Source organism: Cuculus canorus, chromosome 5, assembly GCF_017976375.1.
Source record: "Cuculus canorus isolate bCucCan1 chromosome 5, bCucCan1.pri, whole genome shotgun sequence".
NCBI classification, from domain to species: domain Eukaryota; kingdom Metazoa; phylum Chordata; class Aves; order Cuculiformes; family Cuculidae; genus Cuculus; species Cuculus canorus.
Genome location: NC_071405.1, coordinates 14,882,676 through 14,900,472, shown reverse-complemented (window position 1 = coordinate 14,900,472; position 17,797 = coordinate 14,882,676). Strand labels below are relative to the sequence as shown.

General features: G+C 38.9%; 2 protein-coding genes across 15 annotated transcripts in view; both read right to left on the bottom strand.

The window, feature by feature from the left end:
* CTTN (cortactin) overlaps positions 1-3,633 on the bottom strand; it is a 29,321-nt gene extending 25,688 nt beyond the window's left edge. For all 6 annotated transcript variants that reach the window (XM_054068010.1, XM_054068011.1, XM_054068012.1 and 3 more), the window contains exon 1: positions 3,509-3,633. The gene's annotated coding sequence lies outside the window, so the exon portion shown is untranslated. The remainder of the gene's footprint in view (positions 1-3,508) is intronic.
* Positions 3,634-6,166: 2,533 nt separating this feature from the next.
* The window catches only part of PPFIA1 (PTPRF interacting protein alpha 1), a 59,140-nt gene continuing 47,509 nt past the window's right edge, over positions 6,167-17,797 (bottom strand). For 2 of the 9 annotated variants that reach the window (XM_054067306.1, XM_054067305.1), the window contains 9 exons: positions 17,357-17,419; positions 16,816-16,842; positions 14,951-15,126; positions 14,758-14,855; positions 12,829-13,004; positions 12,195-12,263; positions 11,269-11,434; positions 9,945-10,015; positions 6,169-8,617 (listed from right to left, as the gene is read on the bottom strand). In XM_054067306.1, coding sequence (XP_053923281.1) covers positions 9,957-10,015; positions 11,269-11,434; positions 12,195-12,263; positions 12,829-13,004; positions 14,758-14,855; positions 14,951-15,126; positions 16,816-16,842; positions 17,357-17,419 — 834 coding nt within the window. In that variant the 3' untranslated portion in view covers positions 6,169-8,617; positions 9,945-9,956. Of the gene's footprint in view, positions 8,618-9,944; positions 10,016-11,268; positions 11,435-12,194; positions 12,264-12,828; positions 13,005-14,757; positions 14,856-14,950; positions 15,127-16,815; positions 16,843-17,356; positions 17,420-17,797 lie in introns of all 9 variants that reach the window. The other 7 variants (XM_054067308.1, XM_054067309.1, XM_054067307.1 and 4 more) reach the window with 7 other exon arrangements.

Below are 17,797 nucleotides of genomic sequence, written 5' to 3'. Positions count from 1 at the left end.
TCTTCTTCCCAGTCACTACTAATGATGAGCATGATATTATTTATTAGGCAATACAACCTACGCTTCCTCCGTTGTGTAATAATTTTCAGCATTATGAAAGAAATCCAAACAACTGTAAGAATTTGCATGCAACCTAGACATTAGTCCACCTGCCTGCAGCAACACAAGAGTTACTGCCTTTTGCAGGTAATCCCTTGTGAAATATGTACACAAACTCCAGTGCCTCCTCTGACTTTCAGGAGAAAGAGGTTGAGTGCTGGAGTACTGACAGCAGGAAGCAAAAGCCATAAAAAGGCAAGCAATAACATCTGGAAATGGCATTCAACACTTCTAAGCGGCTAATGATTCAGGGCATCTTACTTTCTGGAAACCTTATCCCCTGCGGAGTATCAAGTTGGACACTTTTAATTAACACTTTGAACGTGACTAGAGAGCAGAATACCCAACCTGCCTGGTGCTAGTGGCTCTATTTTATACCCTTTATTCCAGATAAATCAAAACAAATAAATTCTAAAAAGCAAAAGAAAAACAACAAAAAAAGGTTTCCATTTTCCCAGCTTTTCCAGGTCATGAGTGCGAGGAAGGATTTCTTTCCTTCATTGCTATTCCAGTAGAGTTCAGTTCTTTAACATACCATCATTCTGCCCACTTACCTTTACATTTCTAATTAAGAATAGATTATAAGGATGACTACCATGGACTATTTCATTTGCACAGGCACATTCCAGTAGGTAGAACGAAAACTCCCCTTTATATGAGTAACTAACAACCCATAGGTAATGTGCACAGAGGAAAAAAAACACTGCTGGCTCTAAAGCCTGACAGAATAAGCTGATAAGCCAGTTTTATGGAGCATTTCAGAAATTTCAGGACTGGTAACAAGAACAAAAGCCACTGAAAAAAATGAGTATCAAACATCAAGGCAGCAAATGACAGAGTGGCCTAGAAGGAGGTCTGAGAGGTGAGCAGATGACAATCTGACAATGTGGTGGCACGTTTCCCATTCTCCTGTCTCCAAATTCCCATGACAATTGAGGAACTAGCATTTACTTACTACCCAGAAAACCTATGAGACTACGTATTTATAATAGGGACTACTGGAAAGCAGAACCGAACCAGCTCATTAATGAAACTCAGCATGGGGTCACAGTTCCAACTTTATAACTGAAAGCAAACCTGAGAGGGATGGCTTGTATGCCTCCCTCCACGCTCCATCACACTCTACACAGTGCAAGTCACCTGAACTCCAATTCTAAACAAGAGCTTAAGCACAAGTACATATGCATGTGGTTACTCTGTGTATCAAATTGGGGAAAACACAACTTCTTCCCTCAAGCATGTGGTTCAAGCGATCACTTGATTTTTTTCGCTTGTTTGTTTTGTGCATTCAGCTGTGTTCAGGCATTTTAAAGAACAAAAGATAGATCCTTCAGTCTAGATTCCTTTGCTTCCTCCTCAGACTCTCACAAACAATAATGAAGGAAACAGAGATTTCACATGCACACCCTTACAAAATCCAGAATCCGTGTTTCTTCCTAAATTATGCACATAACCACCAATGTTTTTTCTACACCTCAGCCCTGTGTTCTATAAAGTGAATTACAAATGGGAGCAAAGCAGCCTAGTAACAGGGGATCTCAGGCAAGACCTCCAATTGCCACTGGGGAGCTAACAGGAATCAGCCTGGTTTCCTCAGCAGCCTGCCGTTCTAGCACCTCTTCCAAAGGAAAATGTGGAGAAATATGATCTATTTATGAGTCACTGACTCACATGGTCAAATTTCTGAAGGAAAAAGAAAACGCTACGGTTCAAACACAAACCCAGGCTAAATATAAGCATTGAGTTTATCTGGTTTATCTGTTGTGACTCATCAGCAGTCCCAGCACCCTACCCAGCACCTACAGTGGCACCCTCGGGAACTTCCCTTTTCCTCAGGGACTATGGACAAACTCCTGGAAGGAACAAAGGGAAATGGCAACATTTTACGTCTGGGCATAGGGAACCAAATCGCAACCCTTGGCTTGATGGGGCACAGCGGGCTCATCCTGGGTTGGCTGGGACCCACTGTCTGAGGACACAGTGGTCTCATCCCAGCTTAGCTAGGACCTGCTGTCAAGGGGCATGGTGAGCTCATCCCGCCTGGCTGGGATCCGCTCTCCAGGGTCACAGTTGGCTTATCCCGACATCACCGGGATCTGTTGTCTGGGGACACAGTGGGCTCACCCCAGCCCAGCTAGAACCCAACATTCACAGGCACAGTAGATTCATTCCAGCCTATCTGGGTCCTGCTGTCCTGGGGCACAAGGGGCTCATTTTGGGCTAGCTAGGACCTGCTGTCTGAAGGCATGGTGGGCACATCTTAGCATGGCTGGGACCAACTGTCCAGCAGCACAGCAGGATCATCTTAACCAGGCTAGGAGCTGCTGTCTAGGAGGGGCACAGCGGGCTCATCTCAACCTAGCTGGGAGTCTAAAGACATGGTGGGCTCATCCCAGCCTAGTTGAGACCCAGCATCCAGGGGCACAGTGGGCTGGCTCATCCCAGCCTGGTTGGGACCCAGCATCTTGGAGCACACCAGGCTCATCCCAGCCCAGGTGGGACCCTGCCAGGAAACGTCCCTGTAGGACACACACCCTTGGAGCACACGGTGCCCACCTAAACCCCGTCTCTGCCAGCCAGGGTGCATCGCACCCAACTTTCCCCCCATGACCACTGACCTCTCTAAGGGTGGCAGATGTGTTTTCTTCCAATTTCTCAGCTCGGAGGCCCCTGAACTATGAATCAGAATGGTTTAGGTTAGAAGGGACCTTAAAGATCATCCAGTTCCACACCCTCTGCCATGGGCAGGGACACCTCCCACTAGATCAGGCTGCCAAAGGCCCATCCAATCCGGCCTTGAACACCTCCAGGGATGGGGCAGCCACAGCTTCCCTGGGCAGCCTGTGCCAGTGCCTCACCACTATCAAAGTGAAGAAATTCCTCCTTGTGTCTGGTCTAAATCTGCCCCTCTCCAGTTTATACCCATTGCCCCTCGTCCTATCACTAGAAGCCTTTGTAAACAGCCCCTCCCCAGCTTTCTTGTAGCCCCTTCAGGTACTGGAAGGTCGCTCTAAGGTCTTCTCAGAGCCTTCCCTTCTCCAGGCTGAACAACCCCAACTCTCTCAGCCTGTCCTCATGTGGGAGGTGCTCCAGCCCTCTGATCATCTTTGTAGCCTCCTCTGGACCTGTTCCAACAGCTCCATATCCTTCCTATGCTGAGGATTCCAGAACTGGACACAATACTCCGGGTGGGGGTCTCACGAGAGAGGGACAGAGGGGCAGCATCCCCTCCCTGGCCCTGCTGGCCACGCTGCTCTGGATGCAGCCCAGGACACGGTTGGCCGCCTGAGCTCCGAGCGTACATTGCCGCCTCATGCCCAGCGCCTCATCGACCAGTGCCCCCAAGTCCTTCTCCGCAGGGATCTCTCCATCACATCATCCCCATCCTGTACCGTATGGTTGGACTTACCCTGCTGCTCCCCTGCCGCTTCCCGGGCTGCCGGCGGATCCCGCTGCCGCAATTTCCGCTTCTCCCCGGCTCCCACTTCCTCTTCCCGGCCCGGCGGCTCCAGGGGAGAAAGGGACGCGGCGAGGCCCGCCCCGCCGGGCGGAGAGAACGCCAGGGAGGGGTTATATATATATGTACTATATATACATATATCTATTCCTTTATATGTATATTCCTTTATAGTTCTATCCCAACATATATATATATATATATAAAATAGAATCATAGAGTAGTTTGGGTTGGAAGGGACCTTAAAGATCATCCAGTTCCAACCCCTCTGCCATGGGCAGGGACACCTCCCACTGGATCAGGCTGCCCAAGGCCCATCCAACCTGGCCTTGAACACCTCCAGGGATGGGGCAGCCACAGCTTCCCTGGGCAACCTGTGCCACTGCCTCAACACTCTCATAGGGAAGAAATTCCTCCTTATGTCTAGTCTAAACCTGCCCCTCTCCAGTTTATACCCATTGCCCCTCGTCCTATCCCCACAAGCCTTGTGAACAGTCCCTCCCCAGCTTTCCTGTAGCCCCTTCAGGTACTGGAAGGTCACTATAAAGAACACTGAGAGCCTTTTCTTCTCCAGGCTGAATAACCTCAACTCTCTCAGCCTGTCCTCATAGGGGAGGTGCTTCAGCCCTTAGATCATCTTTGTAGCCTCCTCTGGAACCGTTCCAACAACTCCATTTCCTTCTTATGGTGAGGATTCCAGGACTGGTTACCCCAGATCAGGTCTTACAATAAAGAAATAGAGGGAATAGAGGAATATATTCAAATACTTATTGCAACTGGTCCTTTCCTCCCTAGTGGGAGGCGTCTCTGCCCAGGGCAGGGGGTTGAAACTGGATGATCATTAAGGTCCCTTTCAACCCAATCTATTCTATGATTTTACACAGATGTATTGTCCCCAACTCATCTCGCTGCACACGATTGATGGAGATCACTCCCTTGCATTAACCACATCTGATAAAGGGTGTGTGCTTCCTAAAACTGCAGAACAAGTCTTCAAGAGTTTACTTGCCAGCATTTTCATCATCAGGATGATGATGAATTTCCCCTTTCCCAGTTTTGCCGTAGAAAAGGAAATTACACATCAATGGGGTATCTTACCACCAGCTACCCAATGGTTTCATCTTTGGACAATGTCCTTGGTGTGAATGCAGGGGTTGTCATCCCATGCAAGGATAGGAGCTGGACTTGATGATCCTTGTGGGTCCCTTTCAGCTCTGGACATTCATAGATTCTATTTCTTAAAATCACCGTGGAGAAACAGGTGATCCAGCACTACCATTTATAAAAGTTTAAAACTGAACAAAGAAGTTCAGTAAAGCTTGGAACATACTTCTGTTTTTTAAAAAGTCATCTTAATACCGATTTCTACCATAGAATGGTTGGGGTTGGAAGGGATCCAGTTCCAATCTCCCTGCCACGCACCAACCTTGGTAGAAAATTGCAGCTACATCACATCAAGGGGTTCCCATCTCTTTATCATCAGATAAAATGTTCACATGTGGTCATTCACAGGGTATCTGAACTAAACAGATGCCAAATCTGGGTTTTAAAACACAGCCTCAATGCTTCCCAGAGTTATTTGTTTGCCCGCTATTAGTTTATATCTTTTGGAAGACAGGAAACAGACTCCAAGGAATGACATTATAACAAAAAAAGTATACATTCAAACTCTAATAAAGGGGATGGTAAAAAAACAGGTGAAGTTCCACAACTCAACTTTCTAATTTCTAGTCTTAGTAGGACTGCTGCCTTCACACATCTAAAACCAAGCCTAGTCAGTTCACTGCATAAATAGTTCCATCATTTCTGTATTAAGCACAGGGCAATCTACCCTACAAACTATAAACACCATGCTTCAAAAACTGGGCTAAACTTATTTTTAAAAAGATGTTTGCTAGAAGAGAAAGCAGGCTCAGAGAACCTCGATCCTTCTGTCTCTATTACTGTGCCCTGTTGTCATCACCTGTCCCTCTGTTTACAGGCAAATCTTGTACCAACCACATTCATGTATCACTTTTCACCCATCCACTCCTATATGCCACAAAAACCCACAAGGTGCTGGCGGCCTAAAGTAGATTGCAATTGTCTTTTTTCCCCTAAAAAAATTACTATTAACAAAAAAGGAAATAGAATTTAGAACAACTTGAGTTTAAGCAGTGCACCAAAAGTACAACCCTGAAAATGTAATTACCAAAAACTGAAAAAAACCCCCCCACTTTCCTTTTAAAGGCAAAGTCACTTTGAGTTTCAACAAAAAGTCACTCCTCAAACATAACATTGCATCAGTTTTTAATTTTGCAGCCCCTCTCTCCCAATCATCTGCCTACACCGTTCCAAGTTTAAATTCTGCTTTGGGCTACTTCACATGTTCTCTGCCTTGACTTACCATGTGATAAATCACTACTGTCCCTAAGAAACTGCAAAAGCAACTTCTCATCTTTTAATTCCACATCACTTCAAAGAGAAAGATGAAGTAATTTATAACATAGGTTTTAAGATTCCCTGTCCTCTAAACATACAAAAATTGCAAGTTTAAAGATCTTTCAGATACTTCTACCATCTCCTCACTGCAGATAAAATGCATACTTGAACTTTTTTAGCACTCTTTCCAACTAAAGCCTTCAAAGATATTTGGCAATTTACAAAGTTACATTTAGCTTTATTTAAAGATCACGGTAACATACTCATATGCCTTTTACACATGCGCCTGCATGTTTTTCTTCCCATGCGGAGTTATTAACATTGAGAAGTGCTTTTCTTGATTTCTCCGAGATAGCTGCGTTGTATAACTCAGAAGGAAGTCACCACACAGTTTTGCCAGTTCGTGAAAACTTTTTCTGTTTCACTCATTTATTCTAGCTCTCATGTCAATTCCATTGTTCCATAACAGTTAAGGTTTTACAGCCTTAAAATAATAGACATATTTTCTTTTCACATTTTACAAGTCTAGTCCGCGTTGTTTTCACTTTTGAGAAGCAACAATACATGACTTTGAACACCAACTATCACATCAGTGACCAGAAACGTCTATGCAATTCTTTTCTAAACAGTGAAGTTCAGCTGAACATTGAGTCAGGATCTCCTTCTGCAGTTTCATTTTAGCTTTTTCTAGAAAGATAGATTCTCTGAAAATATAAAAGAGACTGCAAATGATCAGACAGCAACAAGCCAGACAAACAGAAATGCGTTATTGAACAATGGTTAAAGCATCAATCACAATATTTCTCCATTCCATGCATTCCACATCCTGCTGTTGATCTAGAGGACATGATGAAATATGCTTCACTACTGCTTCGATTATTCTGCAACCTTATCCTTCTGTCTTCTCTTCTACAGAAGAAATATTTTACAATATATTAAAATTGACATAACAGCCCTATTGTGATCCAATTTTATATTGGTTCCCTCGACTCCTATGTTTCTTACTACAAGTAGAAGTAGGCAATAAAGCAGTTTTCTTCTGAAAACCAGTTTTCAAAACCTGACAAACGCATGTGAACGTGAACAATTCCAAAGAAAATGTCACATCTAATGGAACATCCTTCTACTGGAGAACAGTCATCATTTGAAACAAGATGTACAGGGCAGCAAACAATCATTAAGATGCTTTATTGACAACATCCACTCACCGCAAAAGTATCTGCCTGCATACAAATAGGTCTTAGCTTTTCAATAGTGTTTTATTGGCAGTGGAAAATGCATCAGTACTTTATTGAAAGAAAGCAATAAATAATACTGTGATAAAAATAGTTCAAAAGTAGACTGTACATATTGTTACATAATCTGAAAATACACAAAAGATTAATAGAAAAACAGAACAGTAACAATGAATTTCAGTTTTACAAGCAAGTTAAAAGTGGAAAACAAAATAAGAAAAAAGACATGCTATATATATCGTTGCATAATAAATAATGCACCATCTGAACAGATTCTTGCTGGCTTTTTAATATGCCATTTACAAGTGTCAGATACATTTTCTACTCATACAGTCCAAAATGGCTACAACCATCAAAATTAAAGTCCAGGAAACTCTTTAGAACAAGTTTACAAAACACAAAAGATGACTTACATAAGAAAAGTAAGGCCTTTATTAGAAGTTGCACTGCTTTAGTTTTCAGCCCATTGTACCTTCATCTTTCACCACTCATTTGACAGAAGACTGCAGTGCTTCATGATTGGTCCATTAAAACTAGTTTCACCAGCATCTTTCCACAATCAAAAAGATCAAGGACAAAAACTGTTGCTTGTGGATAACGACCAGGAATTATTATGAAGTCTGTCTTCCTCAGTTAAGGAAAAAAAAAAAATACAAACAGTTCTTGGTTTATGGCTTGTTTTCAGTCACTGTGAAGGTAATGCTATACAAATACAGCAGAGTGTTATGACCAAGTCAATCACTTCTAAAACATGTTCCATAGTGTTATAGCTCTTCCCAGCTTTCAAAACAAGTTATATTTTAAATAAAGACAAAATCCCACTACATGACAAATCCTCTTTGTGGAAAGGTACAGTCTGAAAAGAAGAACAACCGTGTACCATACCTTCTACAACTTAGGCTTACCTGAAAAAACAGCTGGGCTTGTTTTCAGATCTAAGCTAACATTTCCAAAAGACAAAATATATACTGCTTGGTGTCAAGGTACTTTTACAAAGGTATGAAAATCCTTTTCACCTTCAGTTTCATTATTAAAAAACAATGATAATTACAATAACTGCATAATTTACAAAACCCCTATATTACTTATAGGGACATATACATACAAGCATTACAGTACATTCAGTTGGAAAAACTAAAATTAGAATTAAAAAAAATCAGCAATGATTTGATTTGTAGACTGAATAGAAACAGAAAAAGTAAGTAACTATATAAATGAGAAGTCACATAAATATAAGAAACATTTAGATTCTAAAATATTTTCTCTATAGTACTCATGAATTTATTTGCTAATTAAAAACTCTGTAATAAAATATCTCAAAGTGTCCATTTAACAAGTATTAACAGGTTAAGGGTTCCAAATGTTCAAAATGCTGCATATCACCGGTAGAAATAGTGTGGGTAAACTGTAAAAACAACAACAAAACAAAAATATCCATTAACAGTCTTTTTTTAAAAGCATTTCATTCTAATTTTCTGACAAACAGCTCAGCAGTGTAGCAGTCATGCATCAAATTACTGTCATGCCATGATGTACACAATTTTATTGCCTTCTGTAATCTTCAGCTGCAATGACAAATGAATCTTGAGGTCAAATATTTCTGATTTTCATCCTAGCTCATCTGACTACAGAAAATCCTGAAAGACTGGAGAGGATCTGGGGAAGGGGAAGACTTAACTTCAGTGTCTGGAAACTAAAAAAAATTAACATAGCCCCTGAGATTATAAACGAACAGATCTACATGATCCAAGTTGCTATGCACAAGAGTTGCTTTTCTCAACATTTTATACAGAGCAAGTGCTTACAGCTAAACTTGTATACACAAAATGGTTCAGAATTTGAAGAAAAGGCAGCCAGGACATGAGCTGGTAGGGGCGTTACTGGTGAGAAAAAGGGAAAGAAGCTGTAAGTAGAAGAGACAGGCAATTCCTAACCCATGGGAGACACCAGCTAGTGAGAGAGATATTCACCTGATTTTTATTTCTTTTTTAAATACAATATAGAAAAAAAAATAGTTTCCAGACTTGTTTGCAAACCAAAAGTAATACTATTCCCTGAGAAAATGTGGCAGAAGCTAAAGAAAAAGCATCCCAAATCCTGGAGTAAGCCAGGACAACATACCCTTCATGAACCAGAAAATGTCTATTCTGTGTCAAACACTCCTGTGTTATCCATCTGCCTTTTATTGTCAGCACTCATAGCTACCCAAATTCAGGCTGCAGGTAGTTGTATGCAACCTGACCACCTAAGTAATCACAGCAGCATGAAGCATTCCAAGAATTGGAAAACTATTCCATTACCCCTATATCAATTCAATATTTAAGTATATGGTAGTGGGGTAACTTTAACCAAGAAAGGACCCTGAAAGATTAGTAACGTGAATCACAGTGTCACACATTATGTGATTTTCTTTCCTTTTTATGCCTCATTTAGTTCTCTTTCCTACTTCCACCAGCTGGTTCATCCAGCCTTTGATTTCAACACCTCTACGTAGCTGTTTAGAAGGGATTATTTAAGGCTGTTTAAAAAAAGACCTCAAAAGAATACAATATTTACAGAAGTAAATATGTAAACACTTATAGTCTTCATCAATATATTGAAAATCCAGAGGTTATTTCTACGATCCACCCTGAAAGCCTGAAACAGATTTGTGTGAGTTCACTGTACTGAAATACCTGACACTTCATTGCATAAATAGCTGCTTTAGTGTTACACCTATCAACTTTACTCACCAGGAGAAGGCTTTAACAGGAGTAGGTCCTTACTGTAGCAGAATCCAATCTTTGTGTTCCTGATACACTGCCTATTTCAAGAAGCATGGGAAGACATGCAGAACACAAGCATGCATGTTAGTTTTCAAAAAACACTCAACACAGCAATGTAATTACAGCTACTGAACTCACCCAACTCTATGGTTACGAGTTAGAAAAGCAGATTTTTTTTTTCTATATTAACCACTTCTAGTTTGAGTGGCTTAAAAAGAATAATATAAAAATCCTCTGTATGCCAACTAGCACAGAAAAATAGGCAAAGGTAATTTCATAACTGATTTATTTTCTATTCTATTTTATATAGTTCATATTTTTTTTCTCTTTTTTTTTAATTAAAATAATAAAAATAAAGGGGATTTACATGGGTGAAGACTTCACTTATTTAACTTACAGAATCTTCCAAATGAATTCTGGAAAATATTTTGTGCTAGTGGCAGTATTTGAGATGGAAAACAGCTCATATTTTAGAGTAACATCAGATGCAAAGATCACTTCTTTGAGTTTTACTCATGAACACAGTTTTCAGAATCTGAGATAACTAACAGATCATGCTGAACTTCTCATCTTGTCTGTTCCAATTAAATATTTTCACTTTTTTTTATGTAAAACAAATTCAAGTAAAACTTTAAAAACATTTTATTTAGTACCACAAGAAAAAACAGAGAAGATATCTCAAGTGACAGGTGATCAACTTCCACGTCCAGGTGGGGATTTTTGAGTTCGTTTGGGGTTTTCTAATGCATCTCTCTGTGTGTGTGTGCATATACACACATATAAATCATTAAGTACAGAGAAATTAATGAATTCAAATGGTTTCAAGTATGATCAACACTTAAGTGACCGCTGCAGATGGAGGTAATGCAGTTTGTACTCAAGTTTTAATAATCTCAAAATCTTCCAAGGAGTTTACTCACATCACTTGTCGGATGGATTTTACTGCATTTCAGAGGTGGAACTTACATTGGTCTAATTGCTGCTAATTAGAAACTACACATCATTTAATTAAAAGACTTCTACTAAAATGCCTTTTTTTTTTCCCTAGCTTAAAATAAAACTACTGCTAACTATAATGGTTATTTTGTCAATCCAGCAAAGTAAGAAGAAACTCCACATCTAGTACAGCTTCCTAAAATTATAAAGCACCCTATGGTTAAACACAGTGTTATATACACAACCATGCACAAGGCAGATGCTTTTATGCAGAAATAAAGTATTTTGAACTTAACTCCTCTGTCATCTCAAGCAAAAATAGTGCATCATGCTTAAAATAATACAAAACCCATACCATCAATCTGCATCTTCTTTGGCTGCATAGAAGGTGAAGACATTGAGGTTGTAACTCTGAAATTCGCAGGCAGAGTCTCTGCTGATCCAGCAGCTAAACCTCTTATGTCCTTTGGTCTAAACTTCTTTCTCCACGAAGGTGCTCTCCTAAAGCTTTTATCATCATCCTGTTACATTGACAAATATCAATAGCAATTGAAACAAATGCAGGATTACTAACAATCTTCAGTAAACATATCACCACTGAATGAGTTAATTTTCAGAAAGGTTCAGGTAAAACAGCAGCAGAGGCCTTCATATGCAACAATCTGTCTTCTTTTGCTCAAGCGTAGGCTCTTCAGTTCAGTCACTAAGGAAATTCATGAGCTTGACACACTTAGGAAAGTGTTTTGTACTTTGAATGTTTGTAACTCATGATTTAGTGTAATTCCTAAGTGCCGAATCACTCATTCTTAAGGGATATGAGGAGTGGCTTTCTCATGCTACAAATTACAGAAATGATAGTGAGGGGAAAAACATAAGCGTAGTAAATACTACGCTGCCATGCAGTATTTTGCTTAAGCACTTGGGTAACCTTAAATTTGTGCATTAAACTTAACCCCAGTGCATTTTCCCCCCATTTAGCAGCACACTTGCATCTTTAAAGCAATACTTCACTTTAGATATACTATATTGCACTTACTAAACACAGTAGTTTTAGTCCCACTTCCAAAAATGTACTTTGCAAATCATCTCAGTACTTTCATACTCAAAGTTACCTTACCTAAATACACAAAACCTGCCACATTCACAAACTAAGACCAAGAATTTCAAGATTTGACACTATTCTGTCAACAGCTTAAGTGAAAAATTTCAGCGTGAATCTCTTTAACAGTTCTGATAAAGTTCCTAGGACCATAAAATGGGTCAACAGTTCAAGTAACTTACTTCATCAAGTCTTCTGTCAGTGCCCATAGCAAGAAGGTTATTAAATTCCCTCTCCAGAACAGCACGAGCCTGGAGTTTATAGTATGAAAGAAATTAAAATTAATTCCAAAAGATTAGCAATTAGTAACCTATAGCAGTTTTTTAAATTTAATATCCCCTGAACGGTTTAAGACCTGATCAGATTAAGTACTTAGTACTTGACAAGTTACAATTGAATTAATCACTTATTAAAAATTTAAGGAAGACTTAACAGCTGTCCCCTTCCTTAGTTATGACATGAAAGTTCATGATTTCTGGCTCAAACTTAGTTATTTCAGAACAAAAACTAGCAAACAACAAAATGATGAGTTTTAGCCTAATGTTGTGAAGATGAGCTACAAGGAAAATACTCAAACAGTAGAGTTTGTTCCAAAACATTTATCAACCAGATCTGTTACTAAGAACTAGAGAACAGTAAGAAACATGTAGTTTTATGTTCTTCTCTTACAGGACAACAGAGTACTTTTCTAAAGTTTCCAGAGCTGGAAAGAGAAGGACATGCACTTCCCTAAGCAAAACCCAATCAGTTCCATTTTTAATCTTCCTAGAGGGAAGAAAAATCATATAGGCCATAACATAACTACTTCTTGCTTACCTGTGTGTTTTGAGTGGGTATTTGTAATAAGAGAGCTAATGCATTGTAATCAAATGATTCATCTAAGGCCACAAGTGCACCATGAACTCCGCTCTCTATAAGGTTATTCGCGTATTCTTTAAGACCAATGGACGCTACCCAATGGATCATCCTTTCATTGCTCCAGACAAGGACATCTGTGGAGATAATAAGTTTCCCCATTTATAGCAAGGCAACTTCTCTGAACAAAAACCTCATAGTCCTTTCTTCATCCCTATGCTTGCATCAGAATTGGTTTTCACATATACACAATTCATCATAAATGCTCTTAAGTAGTAGCCCTCAATAAATTTTGTTATTTAACATTTAAGGTTGTGATCTAATCTGCCCCTGCCTTTTTGGAATGCATGAAATGCTCTGAATCGGTAACAAAACTTAATGCTTAGACTCCACTGCTCACTGTCAGATCATTTCTATACAGTAGTTTTCCTTGTAACCAGAAGGAATAGTCCTCGCTCAATCTCCCCTCCCTGCCTAGAGGAAGGCTACAGTCACAATTACAAGACATGTTCAGCCGGGCATAGCGTTCATGCAGATGGGAAATGCAGAATCTTCTGTTTTGCACAGCCATTTAGGGGCCTGGACCTCACCCAAGACACATCAAATATTTTGTGGAAGAAAATTTACTACTCAAAAGAAAAATCTTACAGCAGTTTCTCACATGCTTCCTACTGAATTTGAAGAGAAAGCCTTATTTATTATTGCTTTAAGGCTTGTTTTTAAGTTTAAACATTTTATCTACCTTTAAATTCTGAAAGTGTCCAATTTAGTAATGCAGATTTAACCTTCAGCTTGTGTGTGTTTACTACTATACTTCTTCACAATCATAAATTTAATGTAGAAAGTAAATATGTTAAAGTTTGCTGGAAGGCATTTCACGCTAACAGTTCCACAATCAGCATACTCTCATCTCCAAGCTTTTCCAAGGAAAAACATTATAAATCAGCCATTACAGGTTCAGTCCAAACGTCAAACCAAAAACTATGTTCTCACAAGTAGGGTTTTTACACTACTCAGGAGTGTCTATGCCAGTCAAACTTTTATAAAGATACATTGCATGTTTATGGCTTGTGTCAACTAGCATTCTTCCCAAACAATTCCCAGGAGGAATTTAAGAATTACATATTCCAAGGAGCAATTCTCTTTGGCCAACAGATGCAGCCATACCATTCAGTAGGCTAAAACGGCTCTACCAGCCGCAACACAGCCTTGTTTTGTGCCAGTTAATTGCAATTCCTGGGAACACTCTCCAGCACAATTAGTAGAACCACCATCAAAGGGTATCAACACTTTAAAAGGAAAGGGGAAGTGCAAGCAGAGCCTTCTAAGCAAACTGTGTACAAGATAACCCTAAAATTTTAGTCCAAGATGTCAAAAAAGACTTCTGACACTAGGCCAGGGACAAATTTCTATGGGAATTCTTGGAAAATACTGCGAGTTCCCATCCTGCTTTTTCTTCCTCCTTTGTTGTTCAGTAGTCATCACGGACGTGGAAGATATAAACACCTAAGTCACCAGGATATTTTTTTATAAAGTGCTGGGTAATCAAAATCATCAGCCACAAGAAACAATAAAATCATATAAAATCACAAGAACTTTTTCAAGACCCTCATCTTCCTAAAGCATTTTGTTTTATTGCAAGATTCATAGCAGTATGAGTTTTTAAAGAGTCTGCATTTGTAGCAGCACACCTCTGCACGAGTGAATGATGTCATGATGTGTTTCATAATTCACTGTTAGGGTTCTGCACCCAGACATATCTCCTGTATGTAACATTTGATATTTTATAAATAATTCCTCCCCTCTAATAGTTTTTTTTTCCCCTTAAATTTTTTAAGCAGATCATGAAAACACATCAGAATCAGACTGAGGTCAAGACAATGCACTAACCTTTAATTTCATTCTGGCTTTCTTCTCTTTTTCTTTCAAGTTCTTTTCGATCATAATTCAGTCTTCGGAGGCACATAATTCCACACTGAAAACTGTTTCTGTTTAGAAAATAAAAAAAAAAAATAGAAAAAAAACATTTAGAGACAACAGAAACATTTAATGTAAGTTAGGTCTCAAGCTTAAGTTTCTTTACCTGTGAAAGCTGTCCACCATTTTAAGTTGCCCGCGCAGATCTTTTTTAGTTAAATGGTCCAGCATTCGAGCATCAACGAGACATTCCATGAAATAGCTGCGATACTGAGGGAGCCCCAGACTGGGGAGCCATTCATTGCCAATCCACTCATGGTTCATATCACCATATGCTAACGTCTGTTTTTGAAAGATTAAAGAATAAGCTTATTAAAAGGAGAAATAAAAGCAAAAAGCTTTTTAAGACAACATGTTTTAAAGAGAAAAGTAAAACAATGTTTACTTAATTCTTAGCCTGTAAAGGTAAGCACATGAAAATATTGAATCCTACACGTATGTTTTCTGAAGTCAACCTCATAAGGAAAAACAACTTTAGATCTTGAGATCAGAAAGTCTAACTGCCTTATTGTATTTCATGTTGAAGAGTATAAAAAATAGGAAAAAAACAATACAAATTTTAAAAGACTAATTTATATGGTTTTGATAGCAAGAGCCACAGAATGTAATTTTGTTAAGACACTGAAAATTTTGTATCTCTTGAAATTTGGGGAGAGAAGGGATATCTTACTTTTCACATTACTATATAAATAGAACATAGAAAAAAAAATAACTGCAGGTTTGTTTTTTTTAAATACTCTTAACTGTTTTCAGAAACTGATCCCAGTCAATCAAGCAAAAAATGATAAAAACCCATTACTGAAGAACAAGCAATTCTAAATGCTGGCGTGGGAGGACAGTGAGGGAGAAGACTTCCCTCACGGCATTTCAGACCTGCAAATCACCAGGCATTTTTTGGAGAAAACTTCTAAAAATAAGAGTTTATAACTATGCATCTAATCATTTCGTAGGCAACAAAAATGTGCAGCTCATTATTTCAAGTCAAGGGTAGTAATTAATTTTTACTGGGCAAATAAAAGCCCAAAGCTTTATTTATCCTCTACAGGAAACATCATGTAGAGAAGAGCAAGGCCACGCGGGAATGCATGCATTTCTCCAAGCCATCGCTAGGTAGCAGACTGAAAGAGCATGCTGTTCTTGGAACAGGGAGGCAAGCTACGATTGTTATCATTAACAATCTGCAGATGAGTATCTGAGACGTAGTTAATGGGACTTAATTGGGTTTAAGCTGGAGGGTAGCCAAGCAAGAAGAGTCTACACTGTCCAAAGATACTGGTCACGGGCAAATCCCGAGTTTTGTTTATATCCCTGTGTAAAATACTCAACTATCTCAATCCCTGAAAATACAATTAGGATTTGTTTCCAGTTTAAGGGAAAACAATTAATCAAGGAGGATTACAGAATTAGCGCACAGAAATCTACTTAACTATCTAGGTTAACTTTGTCTTGTAGCACACCTGTGATGGTGGCCAGGCTGAACAGGGACTCTCTGTTGGACTTTCGACTTCCTAGAGAGCCACCTCCTCCACCAAAACATGCCATTAAATTATTTTCAGTTTTGATCTAATATGCTCAATACATAGAATACAACAGTACTTATTATGAAAGAGTAACAGCATTTTGATGATTTGTATGCTAGAGGATAACTTGACAGACTCCTGAAGACTCTTGCCCCTAACGGCCCTATTAAAAATCCTTATCATAGCTTTTTTTTGTGTCTATTAATAAAATATTTTACAATATTCCAATGATAAACTACCAAAATATTTAAATCATCTAACTATAAAAGTGCATCTTCAAAGTATGTATTATACAGAGATAAGCCTGTGTATAGTCTCCCCCTCTCCCAATTCCCAAGCCACACCAAGATTCATTAAAAGAAATTGCTACAAAGGAAAAACAGATTCTCTCATGCTCTAATTTTTGTGACAGTTTTACAAATACTCTATAATATTACATAAAGTTTCCAACCTGAGCCCAGCTTCCCTCCTCATCTTCCTGTTACGTGGTTAGAAAAGCAAAAGAACACATATGTATTAGTATTTAAGTTTAGTAAGGAGATAAAAGTTAAAGATGCACTGCAAGACTAAGTCTACTGCATATTGAAAAATCCTAGATAAAGCAAGCATCATGCATTGTAAAAAAAATAAACAAGGCACTCATTTTCATATGAAAGATTGCAAAATTCATCTACTGATTAAGTTTTCCAGAGAGAAGAAATTTCCACACAAATAATTCAAATTTTTCTACAAGATAATCAAATCAAAGCTACATTTTAGAGATTGGAAAGTTTTGTTTTCAATCTTAGTGTTGATTTTTTTCCCCCTTCTGAAAATACCTATCAAGATGCAGGCTACAAGGTTAATAATTAGAAGAAGCAATGATCCAGAATGTTAATGCATTAATTTGAGGAAAGAAATAAAAAAAAAAAAGACCAAAAGGCACTTGATTCAAAGGTTCAAAAAGTGGGAAAAGCACTCTAAGGAACGAAGTGGCAACACCATAAACTGACCGTTTGTTGTGTGGCTGTAAGATTTTCCATTTCTTCATGTGTTACCCAGACATTTCCCGTGGTCTAATATGACCCCACAGGGAACCAATCCCATCCAGTGAAAGGAAAGCAGTAACAAAGAGGAGAGGTTGCAGAACATATAAGCAATCGGTACATGTAAGGAGCAGGCACGGGCAAAAGCAATGGTTTCTAAAGTCTTAAGTATAGGTATATCTATGGAAAGTAATGGCATGGAATAAAAGCCTATTAACATGGATCACTTTTCTTCAAAGATATTAACAAAATTGAATGTGATAAATAGCTTATACTGCTGCAATTAATGGGCAAACAATTGACTCTGCTCTAATCCGAAAAATGCATTTGTAGTCCAGTACGTAACTCTAGGAAACTCAGGAGTAACTTCAGATTGCAGGGCAGACTCACTCGTGAGAGAAAATTCAC